Source organism: Hyposmocoma kahamanoa, unplaced genomic scaffold (genome assembly GCF_003589595.1).
Source record: "Hyposmocoma kahamanoa isolate Upper Pololo Valley unplaced genomic scaffold, ASM358959v1 65, whole genome shotgun sequence".
NCBI lineage: Eukaryota > Metazoa > Arthropoda > Insecta > Lepidoptera > Cosmopterigidae > Hyposmocoma > Hyposmocoma kahamanoa.
The window spans coordinates 9,966,819-9,993,996 of NW_020653853.1; the positions used below are offsets into that span (position 1 = coordinate 9,966,819).

Genomic DNA, 27,178 nt, shown 5'->3' on the forward strand with positions numbered 1-27,178 from the left:
CTTTATCTTTACACGATTAATATTTAAGTTACATAAAAGTACACAAGCTCTCTTTACATATTTTTTTGTTGCAAAAGGAACAGTTATATTTAGTTGTTTACTATATTATTGCTTATAATACAAGTATGAGGCGATAAGGGCGAGAGTTGCCAAAGGAAGGGAGAAGGTTGCTGAACCAGCTCCATTGCAAAGTTCTGTACTGCAGATGCTGCAGTGTCTGATCTGTCTGCCGGGGTCACGGAATTCGGAGGTCGATCTCTGCAGAGCGTCACAGATTTGGTCAGGTACCAGTGAGTTCACGTCAAGGCACGTACGGATTGTGGCGCCGGTCTCTGTAAGCAAAATAGAGTTGTTAGAGAAATAGATATATGACAAAAGTGAGACTGTAAAAATATATAATGTAAGGTATATAACGTAAATTTCCAAACAGTTATTTCCATAGGTATTCATATCATACCCTTGGTATAATAAAGCCACATGTAATCATACATCAACGGTGCGTTTATCAAATGACAGTTATTAAAATAATACGAAATACATTATGATTATGCGAATATGTTTAAAAAAGTTATCAATTAATTTCGTTAATAGAAATTTTAGTAGCAATAGAATATTTTAGGGAAGTACTGCCACTTTACCAATATCTGCCGCCAAGCCGTAATTTGAGCATTACTGCGTTTCAATTTTGAAGGGTAAGTGTGCTGGTGAAATTACTGGCACATGGGACTTGTCAACTTATGTCTCAGGGTAACGGGTGCAGTGGCAGTGCCCCTCACACCTTTGTGATTTAAAGGTGAATGACACCGTAATTGTTATGTACGACAGGCGTGCCGTTTACCACAAGGCGAAAGATTTGTTCGTCCCGTCATTTGGTATCATAAAAAATATTTGAACCAAGGATTGGAAATTTTGTGTTTCGTTTTTGAAATTCGATTGTCCTAATTTCGAAGCTAATTATTATTTTTTACTACTTTTTAGTACGTTATCTTAATTGCTTTCTTTATCAAACTTTATGTATTAGGCACAAATGATTTTCCTAAATTTCTGGCATACGTTTTTAAGTCGAAATCATACTTGACAACTTCATAGATATTTTAAACAATATAACAAGAAATCAGCATGTCGACGTTTGGAAAATTTGTAGAAGGCACGTGGAGTTCGCCAACCTGTATTTAGGTCAGCGTAGTGCCTATGACGCCACGGTCCCTTCACTTTTAGATACAGCTACTAGTAGGTACAGAAAATATTTAGTTTTATTTAAGTAACAGGTGTGGACGAATAAAACCAAACATTAGCATGTACTACACTGTTATATACACAGATACATATACATACCGCACTGATGTACTATATGCCTAACTCTTGAGTTTAAAATGATGTTAATAAATTTTAGAACGAATAACTTAGTCTAGAATAAGGTTGATAGTTAAGGTGTGATAAATTAGACCCAGGATGGTACAAGACTCAGATGCTCCGCTGACCAGGGTTCGAAATTATAAAGATATAATATTCCTTCGATAATAATAATAATTTCCAACTAATTTTATGTATATGAAAATAATTTATCAATGTATATTTATCGAGATGTACCCACACCAAAAATGTACCCGACACCTATTTAAAACAACCCTTGTGGATGCCTCGGAGAGATACGATTTAACCATCACTGGGTTCGCGAAATAGCAAATAAATTTACTTCCATTTTTATGCACCTGAAGTCTTCAGATGATGTACGATTTTATAAAGTAGTGGTAGAGTTTCCAGAAGGCAATAACTAAGAGTACAAATCGACACTCACGTAAGTCAATCTTAGCGCATTGTCTGGTGGCGCCGGCAGGGGACTCCAGCATACGGGGCTCGAAGATGTGGCTCAAATACGCTTTGTTATAGTTCACAGCGTCCTGAGTGAAGCAGTCCTAGAAAACAGAGAGAAAGATCATTGCTATTTATCATGAATCAGAAAAATGTTATAATCACTCTAAAAATTATTTAGCATGCTTTTTAGGCTGTATAGTGTAGATCCTCTTTCTACTAGAGTTAATTGATAAGTTAGGAAAGAAGCTCCAATTCTCATCGGCTTGTCTAAAATTATGTGTTATATATATATCATTACACATATATCATCAAATATTGTTATTGATATAAGTTTTTTAAAGTAATTTACTATAGTCAAATTTTATATGCAGAATAAATTAAGAAACTTACCACGAAATTCCTGGATCCAGCCTGGAAAGGGTCGCGGCAGTAGGGATCCGATTCCGAATTACATTGGTAGCACCGCAGGCATGAACCTGGAATAGAAATTTAAAAAATCTTCATATTTCGTATGTATTACATCACTTTGGAAAACTAATTTGTTCATACGTTGTATGTCAAAAGTTGTATGTCCAGCAATAACATCTGATTCTTTTCTTACAAGTCACTTGTCAATGTTAGCTTGTTGGTTTTTCGCCAATAGTAAATTTATTCTTGCTACTTTCAAATTGAACAATGAATAAAAACGACAGCTAATTCGAATTTCATAGATGAGCAACGTCTTCCCTAGGTGCATGTTATTTATTATGCATGTTTTTCAAGAGGACGGTCAAGAAGAAAATTTTCAGATCAAATTGAGAGTATACTAAAAATGACCTGAATGATGAACATTGTTTTAAAAATAAAACACATGTTTAAGAACTAAAAATGTTAATGATCAAAAATAAAACATAGAAGTAATATTGTGTGGTCTGGTAAACTGATTTTATACATTTTTCGCTTTTGCGCCATTTGTTTTAAATTAATGGCACATTGTCCTGTTTTGTCAAAGCACGAAGAAGCGACGCACGAACCTTAAAAGCGGGACTGTCCCGCTCAGAGTGGGACGCATAATTACGTCAAGTAAACTTAAAAAGGTTGGAGTGCGTAGTAAGACGAATTGAGTCTTAGTTGCGCCTGTTTGAAAATATTGATGAATGTAAATGCAGGATTGTGCTAAGTGGCGATCGATAGTCTCTGTCTACCTCAATGGGAATCCAAGTGAGTGTATTATGTATGTACATGTTCCAAAGTCTTGGAGTTCAACGGATATCTAAAAGCATATTAATAGTTGTTCCATTTAACAATGATATAACGGCTATTAAATGAACCGGCAAATTAAAAATAGCTGTTCCATTTAACAGTTATTTCAGATTTAGAACTCCCATTAGTGTTTTAACTAATGAATTTGCCCATCGTTTCCTTTCACTACTCTACATATCTGTGTATTATGTGCAGGTATATTGCTTAATGAAGGTAAATCTAATTGATTTTAATATTGTGATAGAACGAACTATACATTATTAGCCGCTTATCAAATATGTAAATTATTAATTCACAACCATCTTATAATTGGTTTGTTATCTATTATGTCCTATATTTAATGCCATGTGAATATTATTCAATATAAACTTTCTTATTAAGTCTATAAGGAAAGATATATGTTACAAAATAGTAATCTAACTTCCACTCAATGTCTTGATTGGATTAATTGGATAAGATAAATGTGTCTCAGGATCCGATGTCGATATAAGTCAGAATAGAACTTTCTATTCTGACTTTTATCTTTCTTTGTCTTAATTTTATTTTCATGACTTTTGTCTTAATTATATCTAAAAGATATATTTATGCGATTGACAGAATTATTTTCTATATTTTTCAAATACTTTCCAGCTAAAATGTATCGTATGGGACATCTGTAGCGTAGTATAATATGACAAGCAGTTCAACTCCGGCCTACACGTCGCGTCTCTCGGAGCGTAGGGTTGTCACATTATTGTTTATATGTATTTACATGTTGTACTTGTAATTGGAAATAAATACAGGAGTAATCGTGTAAACACAAAAAACTGTTTAATTCAGAACTTCCTCCTTTTTGGAAGTCGGTTAGAAAATTAAGGTATTCATCACTGTATCGTTCTTTGTTGAAATATATTTTGTTAAATGCATTAGTTGCGTTTGATATTTTTATACCAATATCGCGAATTGGTATCTCGAGATTATGAAATAGACATTAAAGCTCATGCCCTTGTCCCACAGGAGGGGTAGGCAGAGACCACGGAATGCCACTTTATTCTATCCTGACACAAATCTCGAGCCTCACATACATCAACTACCCTTTTTATACAACTTCTTTTATACTTGTCACTTCGGATCCCAGCCTTTTTGAGGACGTCACTGATCTGGTCAAAGTAAGTCCTTCTGAGACGTCCTCTTCAAACCCTTCCACCCACATTTGCATCATAAATCTGTTTGGTAATCCTGCCATTCTACACAGACATTCAATTCTGAATTTGAAACACTCTTCTTTAAGCAACTATAAATACAACAATAAACACATCTACTATCAGATGCCATTTTTTATAATCAATTCTTATTATTTATTTAATTACTTATTGTACAGGAAAACACAAATCACATTTGATAAAACGGAAAACACAAACTGAAGGTACTGCTTATTTCCATAAGAAATTTCTTCCTGCAGACCAAAATACAGGATACAATAATTACGATAACGGGCTTACGTGCACAACAAAACAAAATTAAATTATGTAATAAAATTATCAATCAGTCAACCGTGACCATGGGACCTGTAAAGGGTCCGAAACGTCGGTTTGTTTGAAAAAAGAAATATACGCGATTTAAATCCGGAAAAATAGTTTCATTTCCTATAATAAAATAATAATAATAAAAAAAAAGCAAAAATTTTAAATTACTACGGACTATATAAATACTTAGATAAATACATATTTCATATTATATGTATATATATACATATATCTTTTGATACATATATCTTTTTAATTTATTCTATAATCAATGGCGCGTATGACAACCCATGCTTTGCAATTCGAATGCACCGCGAGATTATGCGAATGTGTACGTCCGTACACGGCGCGCAACAGACATGTACACATACAGGCCGAGCTGCTATGTCTGGAGTCACGCTAATAGTCCTATTATACTATGTCTCCAGTATTATAAGCACACAAGGAATATCGATAGCTTCCGTGATCTCTGTTCTGTATCTAAAATAATGACGTAATTGCGTTAATCCTCCTCCCCTAATTAATGTTCACGTCATGAAATTAGCTAATAAAAAGCCGGAATAAAACCTAATAAACGACCAAGCACCGTGGTGAGGACTTTGACCTTTCGCCCTCTCATTTGACAATTTGCTTTTGTCTCTGAGCAACTCATTGCCCTTTACAATTGGATAAATTAACGACAATCACACTATAAATGTGTTACCACGTAGACTACGTAATCTATACTAAGTAGATCATCTTTTGGATTTAAGAGAACAGAAATTACAGAACAGTTGTAGTAGAACAGTTGTATGTAGAAAATAATTTAGGGATTATTGTTATCAAAACATCACAAATATGTGCCGTCTTTTCTAAAGAGGGATTAAACCTATAAATATTAAATTTACAATTGTATAAACAAACAATGTTTAATTTAAAAGATTTTAAAGTACTTTTTACTTAATGATAGCGATTTAATACGATCTAGACATAAACGTTGACATAATAAAATGTTACGTATATACTTAACCCAAACAGGTTTATAACGTTTTGAATCTGCGTGGAATAGTTGGAAATTTTTATATTCCGCATTTTAAGGAATGTCCCAGTGAGCAAACAACGTTATTAGAGTGAGGGGCACAATTTATCGTCATGTTTTTGCAGTTATTCGCTATTGTGAGAATACAAAAATATCTCCAGACTTTGTTATTTGGTAGTAAAACTGTGGTCTCTACTTTGTGCTCCTGTAGGTATGTCTTCTACGTAAGGAATGGTTTCTAAGTAGGTGATTTAGGTCTCTGTTGCTGAAAATATTCGTATTTATCTAAGCATAAACAACCATTTTTTGTCTTTTCTTATAATAATACTTGTTTATGTAAGTTTATATTATTTTTGCAGATTATTTCAGCAAACGTTTCAACAAATTTAATTTTAAAAACTGCTTTTTGGAATGTTTTTCTTGTCATCTGCGGAGAGAGCGGTTAGAAGTATACAGAGGCATTATAAATATATACTTATTCATAATTAGTTATTTTATATTAAGCTCTCGATAAAACAAAATAACTTTGTCTCTTCCGATTACAAGGACAACAAGCTCATGCGTTAAGAAATGTTGGGAACGTTACATCCTTGGATATATTAATCAGTTCACTGGTTTTGTCTAGTTTTTGGGGCCAATGATGATTTAATATTATAAACACGTGCGTAGATAGGGCTCTTCAACATAGATATAACAACGACAAAGTCAATATTAGCTAAGTCACGTTGCGTTGACTCAGTCATGTTGTGCCTTTTTAGGTGTTTATCTTTTTTTAATTTAAGGCAATCGAGCAGACGAGCCACTTGTTGGGAGGTAATCACTGTCGCTTATGCACATCAGCAACATCAAAGGAGCTGCCTATGCGTTGCCTGACTTTGAGAGTCCTTTTGACTCGCTTTTTGTAGAACCTCATATCATAGCGCAAAGGAATATTTTAGGAAGGAGACCATTTCTCATTTTGCTGGTTCGAGGAAGCAACGAACGTGATGCCCGCGTGGTGTCAGTATGCCAGGCAAACATGAAGATGGCACTAATTCGATAAGTTTATCTGAGCCCCCACGTTACAAAGACGGTAGAAAACATACAGAGAGCCAAGGCTGCCCTCCTAATCATAACTAACATAATCGATACTTTTTTTGCGAAATCGGGTTATTAACGTAACTGGAATAAGCTAAACAACCCCCTCTACTCGTTTTTTTCACATCCTATTTTGTTTCAGTTTGATTGTTAAATAAGTCAGATTAAACTAGTAAAAAGAAACTTTAGGTGCCAATATCTCGAATGTTACCGAAATGCAAAATCCTAGTGGTCACAAGAAGAAACAACATCTTATATGTAAACATAGTTTACGCGGTCGCTAGCGATAACTGTCACTGTATCTCATAATTTTTTTTCACAATGTCAAGTTGTGGGACGAACGCGTCATGCGCCTGATGGTAAGCTACACGCCTGTCCATAATAGTTGCAGTGCCAATCAGAGCTTTAAATCGCAAAGATCTGAGGAGCACTGCCCTTGCGCCCGTCACCCTGAGACATAAGTTGACAAGTCCCATGTGTGAACCACAGAATGTCTCTCCGTAGACTCAAGGACGCGAAACCGTCTGTGTGTTTGGGACCTTTGAAACACTGTGTTTTAAAAGCAAAGGAGACGGAAAACATTTGTCAAAACTCTAAACGTTAACCTAGACATTATGTCGTTACCGAAAATATAACAGCGCATTTGGTATATCTATTTGATTGTTTTAGTCATTGTTTAAAACATTTGTTTTTGCTACGATTGGAGTCTTAGCTATTCGAAGATTCTCTTTGGAAGTGGTTGGCCTTCATATAATACTTGCCAAGTGGGTTCGTTCATATGTAATATATTATTATAGATCTATATAGTGCTGTATTACACTATGCAAGTTGGCTACTTAGACTTTTGTGGACCATTTCCAAAAAATTTAACACGACATCGTGTTAACAAACAAATAAGCGATAATTAGTTAACAAATATATTATTACTCATAACTGAAATCCATGATGCGTAATGAATACAAATTATTCTTACGAGTTCAAAAACAAAGATGACCACAAAATGACTTCATAACCCATACCTTGAGTATTACTTCATCGAAAATGTATAAACGAGGCTAAAAATTAGTAGTTCCATGACAAGCCAAACGTGAGAATGATAATAGCAAATATTTTTTGTACACCTTGCTTAAGAGGCCAACGGGGTACAACGAAGTGTGTCTGTTCGTCATCGCTTATGACAAACTTAAAAGTGCTATCGATAGAAGCGTTTTCCAATCGAGTTTTTTACAGAGATAAACTGTGAGCTTGGTAAATAATGTATATTTGTATAAGTATATACCTTGGAAATGAAACTACACGCAACAAAAGTGTCTAGGGATCAAGCATGTTGTTTGATCCCTTTTGTTGATTGCCAATTACTGAAAATCAGGTTATTTAATTAAATTTTTTAAACATTGATGAATTTTTTTGGTCAATTTTATAATTTGATTTGAAAATTATATTGACCAAAAAAATCCATTGTTGTTAAAAAAATCATTAAGAAAACCTGATTTTCACTTGTGATGTGAGTATTTTTTCGGATCTGAAATCGAATATAGTTCTTAATTCTTCCACTAAATGTTTCGAGCGCTTTACAATTCAATGGTCACGGCTGACATGTATAGTGTATAATATTACATATTGTAAAAGTATTGCTGTTATAGAATGATCAAAGCCCAATATGGACGCTGAATTACGTACAATCGAGTGCAATAATAGTCACGTAGCGAATTCGATCTTACGTATTAACACAATTTGAAACAATCGTTTCGGATTGTAATTTAAATATGTGCATTAATGACTTGATTTGTTGACGAGTTAAATCGTTTGTAATAATCAATCTTGAGTGGGTATCAAATGGAGCTTCCCCGCTGGACGTATCATTCCTTACTTATACGTCTGGCGTACCCTGGGCAACAATCGGCGATTACCTTCAGCAGATTGACAAATCCTTTCACCGCAACGACAAGCTTTACCGTGTATGCCATCGATAGGATAAGAAGAAGACTGTGCTCTTTCCACTATCTCTTGTTATCCCCTATAAAGTGGTTACACACGGCGACTTATGCAAACTATATACGCTACTACATCGATACAAACGCGTGATTGCATCGATGCAGTTGCTTATGTTGAATAATTATGTACGAAAATCTGTATGCACATTATTGTGTTTTGTTAAATGTAAATTTAAAAGTGAAATTGATAAATACATGAAATAAATTAATTAGTTAATTATTTTAAAAACGTGCATCGCATTCGCATCGCGTTTGTAACGCGTTTGCATCGCTGCTTAAAATCGCGTGCATGTGTAAGTGGTATTAAATGTACGGAAATGAATCTACTGCTTACAATAATCCAGATCGGAATATGTTTCAACCTTGTAAGTAGTACAACTCATAAGTAGCGATCGAAATTAGAGTGTACTTGTCTAATCTTCACATAAAGCATACATAAAGAGGATAAAACACTATTTGTAATATCATCATGAATAATAATATTTGTCTTCTAAATACGCTATCGTAGCACAGTGATTACTTGCTCTTTAAAAATAAAGATACATAGTTTTGGAATTTTAGGTGTTATCCTTTCAATGTATTGTATACTTCCTTGGAGTTTAGGTAAATATACACTGCCCATTCCGTCCTTTAGTCATACCAAAACTTTTCCAAGAAAATCTTACTTTTAAATTTGTCTACTGACATTGTTAAGTTTGTAGCAAGGTCTACAATAGTTATAAGGTAAAGGACGTTTTTTGTGAGACAGCCGGATTTTAATGGACTTGGTGCGACGTTGTAGATGAAAAAATTACGTTAAAATTGTTATTCGTTGGATAGTTATTTTGTTTAGGCGTAAATGTTTTTTATGTCGCACGTTTAATGTAATAAGCCCACATCTGCAAAATAACAACTTTTCAAGAGAGAGGTTTCAAATCACTTTTTAATTTTTAAATTTCGCATATACATATTATTATACATATAGTTTGATTCATAAAAGCATTTTTGATGTATGATAACATGCGACTTTATTATACCAAAGAAGAACATTCCATTGCAAAAAATATGATGTTTGCTATGACTCTACTATAATTCGAGAAACATAAATATTTCCAAGTAAAAGATAAACTCGTTGAAGGATTTATCTGTGAACTTTCATGTGCATAGTGAGCGTTATAACAAGTTTGCTACGAACTGTAGAATTATGAGTTGTTTATTTTTATTGATAACCGGTAACCGTCAATGCCAATTCAGTGCGATGATGTCATCTTATAGCACCGCCAAGGTATCAAATCAGATGGAGCATGTTTAAGCTTTACCAGTTATTAAAAAATATAAACAAATGTACATAGACGTACATACCAGAACATAATTTCGTTATCACTTGATCTGGATTTACTTTTAACTTAGTAACCTGTTTGTAGTTGCAATGTGAAATTCGCCATAAAAAGAAGCTTACAAATAATTTTTAATAACTTTTACATATCAGGTTTTTGTAAAAGTACGTAAGTCTACATCAGAAATACCGTAATTGTATGCAAAATTTGTTACAAAATTTCAAAGTGCATTTCCAGCTTTTATAAAAGTAGATAGAGATGCCTCTAATAAAACCGGCGACAAGAGACTTGGACACTTAACAAGGAAGCAAATAAGTTACAACAGTATCCTTCATATCTGGAATGTGCGCTTAGACTCATATGCAACCTAATGCTCTCAATTAGTCTGTGTTATCATATTTATAAATACGGCTACAGTGACATGTACCATATTATATATGACCATGATCAGAATGATGGCAATATGACTACTTAACATTTGGACGGTGGCCAAAATACTAAAAAAAAAACAAAAGACTCAACGGTCACCTTATAAGCAAAAAAGTCTTAAGAGATAAAGCGTGGCCATTATTTTTAACAGTCTTTTTCTTTTGTCTTATATCCCCTACGTCGTACATTTGCAAAGTTTATGCATTGCGCAATCATTTGTTTAATTTTATTGTAGCCACGAAGCTGAAAGAAATAATTATGTGCCTACTGTTTCGTGGAATGATTTTTGTTCATCTCCGACTTAACCATGTTGGAATCTTTGAGGAAAACCATGCGAAACTCTAGAATAAAATAAATAATCTACTCATGCGAAAGCTAATAATTAAATAAATAGTCCATTCGTATGTAAACGAACCTTATGGTTGGTTTGAGTTCAATTAATGCAGTTTCAGAGCGATTCCGTGATCGTTTTACGTGCAAAAATGAACACGCCTTAAAACATTTGATAATAGTTGCTATAAAATAGTCCCAAACAAATTTCTCACAACTCGCAGTTTGTTTTGGAAATATACTGCGATTATCGTATAAAATTGTCAACTGACCTCTGCATAGCATAAACATGCAAGGAACGAACTGTTCATTAGTATAATTAACGTTAGTTATCGTTTTAATAATCAACTTTTAACCGTCTGCTCTTTGAGAGGAACTAACTATAACGCTAAATGTGTTTGTGTAACTTTAATACATTGCACGTAATGTGATGCAGTTGGCATTGAAAATATTTTTTCACCACACTAGCTCGGAAAAGCTTTCTTTCTCATTACAAATGTGTGCGCAAAAGCGATTTTTCCACACTAGCGTGGAAAAGGTTTTTGAATATCGAACTTGATGATGGACTGTGCTTAAAATAACTTTTTCTTTCGAAAAAAAAAACATAATGACACGTTCAACTAAACGATTTGTCTTACATTATTTATGTACGTAATTAATATAAATCCGTTGGTATATTTTATTCTTATTATTGTTGACATTAAATTGACAACTATAAGAAATTAGTTTTTTTTAATTATCGTAGTAGTAATTACAGTAGTAGTATTAATTCGTCGAAGAACTAAAATATTTAAATAAAAATGGATGAGGTGCGAATTCAGGACGCATCCATAAACATTTTCTTTTGATTAGAGAAAAATGTGTTATATAGTACAACTGTTTTTCTTTCATCTAACATTTTTCGCTTTAGTGAGGTGAAAAATTGTATGTTTTGCGTTTAAATTGTTGGTTTAGACCTTTTTTACGTAATCATGTTTTTATTCTTAACAAAAGTTTGTACAGAATATTGTACGCTTAAAATAAGATTTTTTATGTTCCCAAGTGACGAGACGAACAAGTCGTGCACTGGTGGTAAGCGACAGGTGACCATAGCAGTTGCAGTGCCACTCAAGCTTTAAATCATATAATCAATCATTAATCAATACATTTGAGGGGCACTGCCACTGCGCCTGTCACCCTGAGACGTAAGGTAACAAATTTCATGTACCTGTAATTTCACCACCACTCTCGGCCCCAAAACCGGAACGCAGTAATGCTCACATTACTGTTTGGCGGCCGAAATAGGTAAAGTGGTATTTCTTCCCTGTGCGAATTCTTTCACGATTCTATTTTATCTTTACAAGAAATTTGGTTGGTTGTATGACGTAACTATGTGCCTACAAATCCACTTCGTATGTACATATCTTTGAAATTTATTTCAAAACCTACATTTTACGATAATACAGATTATTTTCACGCAGTTCCTCAGCGAGCTTGTTATTAATAATTAACGAGTAGCCTGTTTTCGTACACGACCGTTCGAGGTCATGGTGTTTTTCCTTCTCGTTGTCACGGTTGAGATTTTATCATTCTGTCGGTGCCTTTAAAATCCGCCTATAAAAGTGGAATGGTGGTAAAAATATAAATTAGTTTCCACGTATTCATATACAACTATTGTACACTTAACTGCAATCTAATAGGCGCAGCCTCATATAAAACATTACGAAAATTTGATACCCTATTATTCTTTACAACGCTGAAGAATGTAAGTTACAATAATAAGGAAAACGAATTATTTACATAATAACATTGGATACGACATTCTTAATTAGACTTCGTGAACAACTTTTTTCCGACAATTTTTTTTTAGGTTACGTATTACCGAGATGAAGGCAACAAAATTTATCGACTTGATTTTACTTTTTATATAAACTATGAGAATTGTGATTGAAAAACATTCCCAACTCTTTCCATACACAATATTCACAACTGTAAAATCTCCTAAGTAAATAAAGTTGCATTCATACATTAAAATAATAATATTCTTCTATAAGCAATTGCATTTTTTACAGCCGCCATCGCGCCATCGCTACACTCTTGACTCTCTTGCTTAGTCGACATTAGCAACTTATTCTGTTAATACTTAGTAATAAATGTTATCATAGTCGTATGACGTATGTGTAAATTAAGAAAACATTAAAAGAACTTCATTACTGATGCAAATTTTAACAAATAAACAGTATTTCATTTATTGACTTAATTTTAGAATTTAATTACAAGTCGAAAAGATGAATTTATCATTCGTTTTTACGTAACCAACACAATGCACAAATCCCTTCAACAGCATAACAGAACAATAATAGGAAACTATATTAATGCATCATAAAATATGTAGTCAGCCTTGGAGATAATATATTTTCCGCCATAATAAGCAAATAGGAGGATTAAGTATGACCATTACGACAATGTGCCTTCCATGTAAACTCGCTCTTAGCAATGACGTAATTGATGAACATCGTGTAATATTAATGTACGATTGTGCCCGTTAAGTAAATTCCTCGTTAATCCTTTTGCAACGTTTCTAATCAATATGGCCAGATATAAAAAGTAAAAAAAAGATATAAAAAAATTCTAGTAAAAAAATTTGGGTCAAGCATCTATTAAGTAGTTGGTTTCTTAATGTTGGTTTTTAGTATAGAACGTGGGTTCCATACTTTTTCAACATTGATTTTTTTTCTTATCAATCTCTTGATCCGTCAATAACATTGACGCTTGAATTTGAGGAAATCCTTTAGACTTATGACATAAGTAGCAGGTTCATGTCATATATGACATAAGTGATTCCTTTCAGAATCTCGCCATTGTTAAGACGTGGTATTATAAAAGTCCATGTAGTCGAAATATAAATACCGAAAATAATATTTACAGTTTTACACAATCATAACGAATTATTAGGTTTTCGCTATTGTTACATTGTTTGGAAATGAAACTATAATATATTTTCGGACCTAAATAGTGTATATTTTTCACACAAACTAAAGCTTCGGGCTCTTTACAGGTCCACTGGTCACGGCTGACTTTTTTTGTTCGTGTTGAAAAAATAAATACACGTGATTTAAATCCAAAACAATAGAATACTTTTTACGTATTTATTTATAAATTTTGATGTGGTTTACAATACAATTTACATAGATTTTTATATTATTCACTATTACTAATTCCATAAAAAAACTATATAATGTAGAGCTGAGACTAACAATTGATTTTGTTTGAACGCGACCTTGCTTACGAACTATTTCATGGTAGAAAAAATGTCACCATTTAAAGAAAACGTGTCATGTAATGACAATAACAGTGTTACTTCTTTCTGAAAACATTCAAATCAAATCATTTAGTTTTTTGTGATATAAGTACGGGTTGTTACAAGAATGAATTTTGAATCACTGTGATCTGCCTTGCGGCAAATAAAGTTGTTTTAGATTTATCTAGTTTTCATGCAATAATTTGTAATATACTATAATCATCCAGTATATAACCAGAAATAGAGACGAAATAAGGGTTATCCATCCCTTGCAACTCGTCAGGCAAATGGGCCTTATATCACTTTGAATATCAACTCTTGTATGCACTGAAATCACAAATTAGAAAACTGAAATAGTACAGCGTCAACAACTGACCTATGTGTACATCTCCTTATATTAAAAAAAAATATTCTGTATTTATTGTAATAAAGATAATTTCTCCAAATATGGGCGGCTGTTCCATTCGGTGGTGTGTGAAAAACAGCAAAACATCTAATTACAAAACAAACAGAATCACATTTCATTGGTAATTAAATATTAAATCTCAAAAAGCTCAAGTTAAACTGGAATTTGAAGTGAAACAATTGCCGATACCCGTCAATTGTTATGAATTCGGGCTGGCCAATCAGAGCGCAGTAACGATTTGGCAGAATAGTTTTCAAACAAATTAAACGACATTTCGTCTCTATTTCTGGTTATATACCCGATGACTATAATATACTATAATCATGCAGTTACACATAATAACAATATTAATATTACAGTAACAGATTTGATAACTAACATGTAACGTAAATTTTATGAGAAATCTTCATTATTGTAGAATGTCATATCATTCAGATAATGAAATAATAATTTCTTAAATTCTGCACAATCATTGCAATTCATAATTTCCATTACTATTACACTCTTTTGAAGTAGAACAGTTTTACGTGATCTAGTTTTCAGTTCATCAGAACGGCGCAAACGTGTGACGAATACAGATCGGAAGATTTGCTCGATATTTTAAAATAGCTATCAAGGAAGTTCCCATAGGGACCCCTGGAGCGTCCGATAGGTACTTGTAATACAATCATAAATTAGAGGATTGTTTTACGAGCTCATACGGTCATTTCTGTTGTTTGATAAAATTGTCTGTCTCTATGCGCTGCGAAGCAAACGTGTGGGCGAGGGCAATTTTGTAACTACACAAAATGAATGGTACTGAGTCACGACGCTAAATATTAGTGTCTTGGAGGGATCTACAAAATTTCATTGTATTTAATTAATATTGAAAATATGCTGTAACTGCTTTTTTTAAAGACGCGCTTGCGTAACGTAGAATCGATCTGTACTCAGGCTTGCAATGTGGACGCTGAATAAGATGAACTTTTCTAAATTAGTCTAGGTGATTAGGGTAGGGCCCTGGAGTGAATTTCGTTGCTCTAGCACTCATTCAGGGAATTCTCTAGTGTTAGACTAGGTAAAGAGTGTGGCTGTCGAGCACATTTTTATTATTATTATTATAACTGTCAGCAACTCGCTTGAAAAGCTTTTAGCTTCTTCTGTCTCTGTCAATGTATATTTCTTATCCATGAACATCTATACATTGTTCGCTCGAAATGCACCCAGTAGTAAAAAATTGGACATCTTCCAGAAATAATATTATCTCCAATTGGACAAGTTTTAATACATCTACGAACTCGCATTTCATATTAGTTTACAAAGTTGGAAAAGTCTCACGACAAAATCTCCTCGGCGACTTGTAAAGTCAGCTATATATACAATGTAAGCAGGGTCTCACCAGGTTATCACAGTAAACTAAGGGGCTTTTACGATCTATGCAGTACATACGCGTCACCAGGTATCATAAAAAAAACTCTACCCAGCCTATCGTGTCAAACCAAAACACTGTAAGTTCCAGTACATTGTTTCTTTCGGCTGTTAGAATTAGCTTATTTTGCAATATACAATTATGATAGCTGGAGAGAATTCTTTAAAATCTAATGTACAAAGTATTAAATCGACACTGGAAAGGTAAAACGTCTAACGTGCAATTGGAAAATATTATAGGAAAACGATATAAAGTCTCTAATTTTGTTAGTTATATGGGAAAGCTGAAACTTTCTAGTTTTTCATAAAACAAAAAGATTAGAGTTATGATATTACTTTTTTTTAAAAAACTTTAAATCACTCTCCTGTAACATTTTCCAAATGCACGAGTCGTTTACTTTTCCAGCATCGAAATGTATATTTTTATTAATCGACTTCAAAAAGTGAATTCTCTATTGAACTGTAATTTTTTTTTGTGCGCATATTACGCGGTTACTTCGACAATTATGAACGAATTTAGATGATTCTTTTTTTTTCGCACTTTGTGAGCATTCCGGTTTTGAAGGGTAAGGGTGCTGATGAGATTTGTCAACTTATGTCTCAGGGTGACGGGCGCAGTGGTAGTGCCCTTCAAATTTCACAGTGGTAGTGCCCCTCAAATCTTTGCGATTTCAATCTCTGACACTGCAACTGCTATGGACAAGCCTGTTGCTTACCAACAGACGCACGACATGTTCGTCCCGTCACTTGGTAACTTAAAAAAGTCCTCTTAGAATACCTCTCCGCTATGGGAGTAGCGGACGTCTACAGACCTTTTGAACCTAATAAGACCCAGCAAACTACAATAGGTAAAGCGCTAAACGCTCAATGTACTTAATATAATTGCACATGTTTCAGGCCCAAGCAAGTATGCCCTCAGAGTTGTATGAAAAAAGTATTTTCTGGATATCCTATGGTCATATAGAATATATTATAGCGCTATATGTTAATACGATATTTTCATTATAATTTACACCGGGAGTACGAATCATATTCTGAGTCTGGATCACTTATAATGTAGACGGCAGCACATCTACACTCGTTTTCCACCCGATGTACGCCCAAAACAATTACTGTGAAATAAGTAATATTCGACCATATCAAACGACGGTGTCAAGTATGAAGCTTCATTTGCATCATGCTCCTTTAAATTTGGTCGAGTATTACTTATTTGGCCGAAATACACGAAACGAAAAAAACGAGAGTACATGGCCCGGCTACAGAATGACGGACGGTGTCCCGTTGCAATGGTGGCGATATGCGAACAAAAGTTTGAAGTTTCATGTGCTGTTGACTGTACCTACACGGGGCGTAAGGGGTTAAGCTGAAATTCGAAAGTACCCATAAAATTCGGTCACTGTTGTATTTTAACAAACTTCATCTCAACGAAACTTGTCCAATAACCTTATCCATTCTTATGTAGATGACTTCTGTACATTTGCCAAAAGGAGAAAACTTCCAAATGTTATAAGGGCCGGCTTTACAACCAATTTTGACCCTTAGTCTAACTGAATAGAGACGATGTTAGCGAATCAATTTTTATGAGGGTTTAGAACGATAAACAGCATACTTATAGCCGCTACTGCTGATGTTGTTTGCTTTATTTGTTGCTGCTTATGTCACTAATAGTGATATGCCAAGACTGGTTTACGAGTCGTTTAATGGCTTGTTTATGTATTAGACGAACTATGAAAATTAAACGTTCACTGAAACTCGATTTTGATGAAAACTAGATGTTGTAAGATGAACATGTGTCCTCTAAAAAGTCATTTTAATCTTCACACATACACACAATCACGCATAACATAGTCATGTTTAATTTTTCCTGTACTATTTTTAGCAGACTGCAAAAAGTGACGAGGTTCACAATTCGACTGTATTTTTTTGGGTATGTTACACGTTACTCCGACATTTGTGAACTGATTTCGATGATTATTTTTTATTGAAAAAAGGTACCCCATTTAATTTTGAAGAATTGGAATTTCTCTTATTGAATTGGAACTTACGTCCTGTAGGACAAATTCAGGCATGCGCGCTGCTGCAAGGCGACTATTCGAAAATTATAATGAGTTATTGTCGGAAGCAGACATTTTTGATCTGTCTAAATACAAATTTAAGATGGCGGTTACTGAAACATTGGGTATGACACTGTAGTGGATTGTGAAACTGCTTTTTTTATTTGTGAATAGTACTTAATAATGTTATTAAGTTTGTTTGTTTTTAAACTTATTTTCTTTGTCAGCGTTGTACTTAAAAAAAAAAAAATAGCGATCATGCTTCATTTGAAAATGTTATATTTTTATAATAATCTGTGGATGATGTAATTGATTGTACAATTAGCTAAACCAATATTCTTATTCTGTATAACTAACCATGTATACAATTGTTTGTCATTCCTCAGTAAATAAAATAAAATAAGAAGATATTCCCCGTTTAAGGTTGACAAAATTGGGGAATGAATCCAGTGTATTGAATTTCACCCACTTTCCGGTAACCGATTCTAATTAAACTCGGCAATGAAAGTCAAATGTTATAATGATCTAAAACTGATCTGATGATGGAAATGGCTGACAGATGAGAGGAATTCTTTAACACTGTACAGCAGCTACCTTGTGTTTATGCTGATGAATAATATGTCATTTTGACGAGTACTTCTGTATTCCACGGTAACGGAGCTGGTTTAACTTCTGATCGAGTCTTTTTTTTTATGTAATAGTTATAATTATGTGTGTTGTGTGTTTTGTGTTTGTTTGTATTCTTAACTTTGGTAAAAATTGGAACATCTCAATAAGATTTTACGATTTTTTTGAAACTTCAGTATTACAAGTTTCGATAATTACAACTAAAAATTAAACCGTGTGTTTAGATTTATGTGTTGTATGACTGGATATTTTAAAACTAAATAGTACGTTGTAGATAAATACTTATTTATAATATTAATTTATTTTAAGTGCGTACGTACGTGGACGATTATTGAAACATAACTAAATTGTTAATAAACGCAGGCAATACCAAAATAAATAATGTAGTTTTAATACAATTTGAACGAGATAAAAAAGAAAACACGCCATCCGTAACGCCCGGGAAATTCTAGGAAAAGTACAAAAGAAACCATGTTCCGGAAATAAAAACTCCTAGCATAGCCGAAACCCAGTTTGTACTTACGACTCAAGTCACTAAATCGCTTTAATGCTTCTGGGCGTGTGTACTTTGGGCCTAAAAGATTAAAGGAACGGTAGTAAAGGTGTCCCGAAATTTTATCTGAATTTACGACACCGTTATGCCACACTGACATCATCGTCATTGACCTCATTCATCTATGTCAGGAGTATTATGCAATGTTTGTGAGTAATTTCTTTGCAGTCAATAAGCCACATTTATATCGTCTACAATCCTGTCCTTGTTATAATAAACTCACATGTGGTCATGCACCAAAAGTGCTGTTAATAGATGACAATCATAAAAATGACTACACTTATATGTGAAATTATATTATGTAGCGGAGATGGTGGGTAGGGATGCGAAGAAAGCAAATTGAGACAGACTTCGTGCACTAAGGGCAAGTTTATAGAGCTAGGAACCCACAACAGTGAGTCTCACTGGCGTGAAAGCACAGGGTTTAGTGTCGAAGTGAAAGCATAGTTTACTTAGCGAAGGTAGCAGAAACAAGACCGAACCGTCTCCACAACTTGAATGCCGTTCAGTGCCGTACAATGTTCTCGTCAAGTTCAAATTTATATAAAATCTTTCTTTAGAAGTTATTCTACTAGGAAATTAAACTATTTTTCCGGATTGAAATCGCGTATATGTTTTTTCAAACAAACCGACGTTTTGGGCCCTTTACAGGACCCATGGTCACGGTTGATTTGTTTGAAAAAACAAATATACGCGATTTAAATCCGGAAAAATAGTTTCATTTCCTAAGTGTAACAATCGCGAAAACCTAAGAACTCGATAAGTTCTACTGTTTATTGTCCTTCGATGGCGCGTTTCAGGGTACATCCAATGCCATCTAGCGGTGACGCGACGGTACTAACGCCGTGTTGAGGTTATTATGGTTGTTACAACTATTTTAATTATAAACAGCCGTAGTCGCTTAATGGTTTGATCTACCGCTTCTCAAGTAAAGGCCGTAGGTTCAAATATAAGAATTCGTGATACCGTGATACCATGAGTACCAGAGCAACGAAATTCACGCCGGGTATGTACTAATAAAAAAACTCAGACTATTACTAATTTCGAAAAGTCGCTTCCCTAATTGGTTCCTCTGGTAATCGACGTCAGGATCTCCGTGGGATCTCGTCTTCAGCGTCCACAGTGCTTACCAGTGGGCACTGAGGTCACCGTGTATTGTATTGTTGCAATATAAGCGACTAGCAATAGGTATTTATAAAATTTGTACTACAGTCACGTGTATAAATATGTGTGCATGTAGCTCAGTAACAATAGAAAAATCTCCGAAAACGTTTATTGAATGTTTAAAATTTCATTTTTAAAATCGAATTTGAATTTCGATCAACGAATACACATTGACGCACGTGACTGTGCCTACTAATAAGACTTTCTACCTTTTTATTGTTATAAAAAAATTGACTACCACATTGTTAATATTATACTATAGAGAATTTTGTCTTTTGTTTTATGATTGGAGTGTCGAACGTGTGTGTTGGAACTCGTTAGTGTTATCTACTAATATTGTACATATTAAATTTGTACAGTAAATTGCCGATTAAACAAAATAAAAATGGTAGGCTTAGTAAGACAACATCGATCGTTAGTGATTGAATGAACAAATCATCAGTGAAATGGCACCATCAGTGCCAGACTTGGGCCCTGATAGACGGACAAACATATAGATAAAGGCTTTAAACTTATAACTCCCACCTTGCGTTATTTTTTTCGGATTTAAATCACGTATATTTGTTTTTTCAAACAAAGCCACCGTATCGGGCCCTTTACAGGTCCTGATACGTTGGCTCACTGTTGACTGAGGTGCTAGTCTACAACAAGTTATGTCTAATATTAATGCAAACCACCTTATTTTTCATTATAGTTACGAAAGTTATTAATTACTTACTTTTTTTTAAATTTTACAAGGAACATTCCAATTTATGCTACATAATTTTTACAATTATTTTATTTTAACAATAGGTATTTTTATAAAATGAAGTTTATTATTAATTAATAATGGAATTTAGAATATATTATAACATATTAATTAGCACTGCGGAAAAATAGTTTCATTTCCTATGTGAAACAATTGCGAAAACCTAAAAACTCGATAGATCTATGTGTTTTAAACAATCTTACAAATTGTAAATACATTGGTGAATATTGCAAGATTCACTATACATAGTTGCGCAAGGTTCGTAGGTAAGTTTATATTTAGTTTTTAAACAATGTTCAAACTTTATTTACAGTTTTACCACAGATATTTCCAAGTTATATAAAAGATTACGAATTTATAAAATTAAATATGAGTCATCAAGTCGTGTCGCTTGGATTCTCTAGTTAGAACAATAAAATCTTTTATATACATATACTTTATTGCGACAAACAAATGCGAAATAAATATTAATTATAAGGTGTATATACGTATACCTATATACTTAAAAGGTGAGCAAAGAGACTTTTTCCGGTCAACTCAAGGCAGTGAAAGCGGCCAATGCCGTGTAAGATAGAAAAAGGGATAGATGAATTTATCTATTAGTTCATAATATTTAAATTATAAGCACGTACAATGTATATATATAACGTAAATATACAATATATATAAATATATAAATACAAAGAAAGTAGAAGAAAGTGCGCTATCAACCTTTTCTTGAATCAAGCAATCAACAGACTAGCTTGGACGTGGGAAGGGAATCTATTCCACAATTTCTTATAATAGCGCAGCCACTGTGACGGCACTATAACAAAAGTGTGTACTATAGCGAGAGAGAAATTCAAAGAAATTAACATTCTTAAAATGACGTCACGATACATTAATGAAAGTATAATTTAAATTAAGAAGAATAGAATTTTTTATGAAAATTAGTGATAAACACAACGTTAACACGAGGAATAAAACTAAACTGTGTTCTTGACAGTCGTCTTCTCAAAGTCACAAAGGTACAATGTATAACGCTTCTATAATAAGATTTCGGTGGTTGTTGAAAATATGCTGGTTATGTGTTTCAAAACTATAGTAACACAAATCTTTACACTAAAGGTTATCATTACATATTATTCTACAGCTTCTGCGTATTGGAATCACAAAAATCCACGATAGTGACCTTTTTAGCTCTTGCACGTTGCTTGTCTTGATCTATTTATTACATTTGAAATAAATATTGTAAATGTTAAATGTAACTGCCTCCTTGGCCAAACGGTTACGATGCTGGTCTGACACGCAGAGGTCTCGGGTTCACCTCTCGGGCCGGGAGAAAAATTTCGAGTATAATTATAATTATATTTATATATTATAATTTCGTTATTCAAACTAAGGCCTGTAAAGGTATTTTGAGACTTTATATATGTTATTTCATTTCGAAAATATAAAATCGAACAACTGTCGATCCACAGCGAAGAAGAACGAACGAAATGTATACTGAGAACAAGTAGTCTAGCACATAGATCTTTGTTCTACGGATGAGTCGATTTGTATGGCCTACACTTAGGTATGTCTCTCGTAAGTTTGGGTGTAAATTGTGGTTCTCTATGTGTGTGTCCATGGCACCTGCGATACAGGACTTGTGCGTTATTTATTTATTTATACAAATGTTAATTTACAAAGAGCATCCCTACAGTTTGTTACTTATTCTTCGCAATGGAATCTGCCTTACGGATGAGTAGTAGAGTTTAATCAATATTACGATTTCAAGTGTAACTTGCTTACGAAATAAAGATTGTACGAATTTGAGTCAAACTATAGGTACATAGCACTTGGGATGCATGGAACTAATTGCTGAGCACACCTTGTCTTTGTATATATAAGCCGTTACTTTGTTCTTGACTGCCCTGTTGCCAACATACAACCTTTTGGGGTCGGAGAAAGTATCTTTTCGAGTTTCTGCCTTTGCATTGTTATTTGTACATACCCTCTAGAAAGTTACGAAAGATATGGATCAATGCGGGCGTGTCTGCCATTCGCTAATGTATCCTACAACTGACAATATTGCTTATTCCAAAAAATGTTACCTATTAAAAAGAAAGTACTATTTGAATTGCTTGTGACAAATTGTATTGCTAATGTATGTAAGTACATGAGTATTTGACAATTAAATTTTAAAGCCTGCTAACCTTTATCTATCTATTTATGAATTATTTTGATACGTGTTCTTCCTTTTATTAATTCATAGTTTGTTTTTTAAAAAAAATATATAAAATAATATAATTTTAAGAATGAATGCGAATATTGTATACTTTATGCCGAATTTACATTACGAAACTTATTTCACGCATGTTGGAATTGATTTCACGAAACTAATTTCAATACACATGTAAGTAAAAATTAGTGTCGTGACATCTTTAGTATCGCAGCAACTATGGTACCAGTGATATTCGAGTAATATTTTGCAATGCATAATAATGTTACACAGATGTTTATTAAAAAATAATAAAAAGAATGTCTCGAAAACAAAGACGTTGGTAGATTTGCGAATGGTTATCAAGAAACCCTATTGGTGCATCAAAGTTAATCTCTGAACTAGTATATGAAGCCCCATATAGCTATAATACACTAATTTCACATTGCAAGTAACAAAAACAAAAAACAAAAAATAAAATTATTTGCATACACAAGCTTTACCAAAAAAAATCGCGCGACTCACGAAACTATTTAATTTTATAAAATTAGATGTTTACGCTTGAAATTATGTACGAAATGAATATCCTAAAATTAATTTTATGTTACTAATTTCGTAATATAAATTAGGCTTACATTTAATATGGTATGCCAATTGCTGTCGCAACACGCCGAACTATAAAAGTAATCTTAAATATGTAATATAGTATGGTTACAGATTCTTTCTATCTCTATTTATTTCTATTCAGCTTTAAATAAACTTAGAATACTACATATCGAGTTCTTAGGTTTTCGCGATTGTTACACAAGGAAACGAAACTATTTTTTTGGATCAAAATTGCGTGTACTTGTTTTTTCAAAGTAACAGACATTTCAGGTCCTTGACAGATTTCGTGGTCACAGCTGATTGAGAAGGCAGTCATGAACCATTTATGTGTAACACGGAAGTTTAATATTAATATTAGACATAAATTAAAATATAAAATTAGAATAAATCGGAATATTTACGTGACACTAAATAAATGAAAAATTAGAGCATTAGCGCACTACGTCCGATTCATATCAGGAGGTTTACTCTCGTTCTCCATCCAACATCTGGCCGTAACAATTACTGTCAAATAAGTAATACTCGACCAATTAAAAGACAATGTCAAGTATGATGCTTTATTCGCATCATGCGTTTTTTTTATTTGGTCGAGTATTACTTATTTGACAGTAATGGTTTCGGACGGATGTCGGACGGAGAATGAGAGTTTAGGGCCAGTTTTGAATCCGAGAAATGACGGTCTGAAATGTCACAGGGATCATTTTGTCTCTAAGTGTACAAGTGATATTCGTATTGCCTTGGATTAGAATCGGACATATGTAGTGCACAAGCGACATCCGAAGTGGGTCCGAGTTGTCTAGATTTGTATAGTTTCGGATTCCGAACGAATACGAACCGGATACAGTGCGCAATGCGCTTACTAATACTAACATTATATACCTTGAACTCGTATAATTAAAAACTTTACTCTTGCAATTTGTTTCCATGGAAATTAATATTGTAAAAGACAAATATTTATTTCCAAAGAGCAACCCCTAGAATTTCATGCTCACTCTTCTCAGGGGAATCTGCGTTACGAATGAGCAGTAGAGTACAATCATTATGCCGATTTCATGTGTAATTTGCTTATCTATGAAATAAAGATTGTTTGACTTCGTCTCCTTATCGTAGACTATCGCCTATGGCCACCAGGACCCCAGGGTTTCCGCCACAATAGCCACAAAGCTGTAGAACTGGCTATGGTTGGTATCGTATATTTCAACTCTCAACTGATTTAACCGCGGATAAATAATTAAGAGTGAATATTTTTGATAAGTATTCTCTTATGGTTTGTTTCTTATTGTCTAGTATGTTGTCATTTGTGGTAGTCAAATAAACGTATTTTCTTTCTGTCTTTCTTTCTTCTTCTTCTTTAATTTGTAAAAAATTTTACTTGGCGTCCAAAGGTTGGCTTGTTAAGGAAATTATTAAATTGAATTACAAAATTGTTTTCGATTATTCGGAAATAAATGAACTTTATGGTTACTGAATTCAACATACAATAAATACGATACAATAAAGATGTAATTACGCAACCAACATTGCGACAATTCAAAAAATACAATTGCTTGCAAAATAAATACCTCATAAACGCGTATCGCGATTACGCAACGATGGTATATCAAGCTTTCGCTCTGTCAACACGCGGATGACCGAATAACGTTGATTTATAAATAAACTTGAACTCATAGTGAGAACGAGATTCGAGTAACACTTTAATTTAAATTCAGTAAACTTCCGATATATAGCAGTGTACTTAAAAAAAAGCAATAAAGTCACCATATGTAAGCTAAAAAGTAGTCGCACTCATTAGGGCTACCACGACAGGGCGCGACTTGCGCGATAGCGACATAGAAGCGCGAGATATTATTATTCTCTATGCGACAATACCAGTATCTCGCGCTTTAAATCCACGATAGTGATTCTTTTACCTCTTGCAGATTGTCTTGATCTCTTATATTTGAAATAAATATTGTAAATGATAAATGTAAGTGTCTCTGTAGCCAAACGGTTACTATGCTAGTCTGCCACGCAGATGTCGACGCTTCAACTCCCGGGTCGGGATAAATATTTGTATGGCCAACACTTATATCTCTCGTAAGTGTAGAAAAAAAAAAAGAAAATGAAATTATATACCTTGAACTCATCTAGTTAAAAAATTTACTCTGGCAGTTTGTCGTGATAGAAATTAAAATTGTAAATGATAAACGTGTACAAATATTTATTCACAAAGAGCATCTCCTAGAGTTTCTTACTCATTCTTCTCAGTGGATTGTTTGTCTTACGAAGGAACAGGTAGAGTTTAATCAACATTACGACTTTTGCGAGAGCGACATAGAAGCGCGAGATATTGTTATTCTCTATGCGATAATAACAGTATCCCGCGCTTAATGTCGCTCTCGCACAAGCCGCGCGCTATCGTGCTAGCCCTACTGATCAAGGTTATTATTATTATTGTATTGTCATCGGAATACCATTATGTGCCAAAATTTCAAGTCGATCGGACTAGTCGAAGTAATATAATAAACATTCATTTTATGTCTTAGAACCCCTACATTAACAGGGAAAAGAGCTGATGACCTTTAAACAGCGTAGCTCCTATCGTAGACAGACACACAAATTCATAGCCACATAGTCTAAGGCTTCAAATATACCCCCCACTCCCCTCTTTCCGCGTCGGGAGCTAAAAATAAACTTGATCTCATAGTTAGAAAAATATTCGAAATAAGCTTTTTATAAAAAAAACCGACCTCAAAAGTTTATGGAACTTGGCAAATAGATGTACTATTTGCCAAGTTTCATTGAAATCGGTTAATGGAAAGAGCGCGAAACCGAATTCATTCCCTTTGCTACCGTTACAGGTCGAATATTTTCTTCAAATTTAAATGGGACCCATACTGACCAGTCATTCTTTCCAACAAAAAAAAGAATTATCTGAATCGGTTCACAAATTACAAACAAAAAAAAATACAGTCAAATTGAGAACCTCCTTTTTTTGAAAATATTCTTTGAAGAGAATTTAATTTTACTTATCTCGAAGACGAGAATAGCGGTACTACGTTTTTTATAAGTTATTTGTCCCGCTTTGCACTTAATATTGTCTCTATCTTTTCTTTATACATAGGAAGTTGTCTGAAAAGTTCTTTAAAGCGACATAAAAAACAAATTTTCTAAACGGAACATGGCTCCAATATTAATAAATAAAAATTAAATACTTTTTCTTTTACAGTCTTATTATAATCTTATTTTAATATAAACAAAGATAATGAACATAAAAAGTAAGAATATAATAAAAAAAACTTGTAAATATAATGTTGTAAAGAGTAAAAGCAAATACAAACGTACCAATTTCGAACACTGCCAGCAGCACAGCAAAGCTCAAAGCTACACTTCGGGCCATGGTTAAGGGAACAAGGTACGAGCACTCACGAGCAGCAAACGGGACC

General features: G+C 33.7%; 1 protein-coding gene across 1 annotated transcript; it reads right to left on the bottom strand.

Moving 5' to 3' along the window:
• Positions 1 to 27,178, bottom strand: LOC113231254. Its single transcript, XM_026465488.1, has 4 exons — positions 27,078 to 27,178; positions 2,206 to 2,291; positions 1,799 to 1,916; positions 1 to 332 (listed from the first exon to the last, which is right to left on the bottom strand). The coding sequence occupies exons 1-4, from the start codon at positions 27,130 to 27,132 to the stop codon at positions 106 to 108; spliced, it is 486 nt and encodes a 161-aa protein (XP_026321273.1). The 5' UTR covers positions 27,133 to 27,178; the 3' UTR covers positions 1 to 105.

What these genes read in the sequence shown, in the direction of transcription:
- LOC113231254 (XM_026465488.1), bottom strand. Translation starts at nt 27,132, where the DNA reads ATGGCCCGAAGTGTAGCTTTGAGCTTTGCTGTGCTGCTGGCAGTGTTC. An exon ending in CTGGATCCAGGAATTTCGTG is followed by an intron (nt 1,917 to 2,205) that starts GTAAGTTTCTTA and finishes TCTGTTTTCTAG; the next exon opens with GACTGCTTCACTCAGGACGC. An exon ending in ATGCGCTAAGATTGACTTAC is followed by an intron (nt 333 to 1,798) that starts GTGAGTGTCGAT and finishes TTTTGCTTACAG; the next exon opens with AGACCGGCGCCACAATCCGT.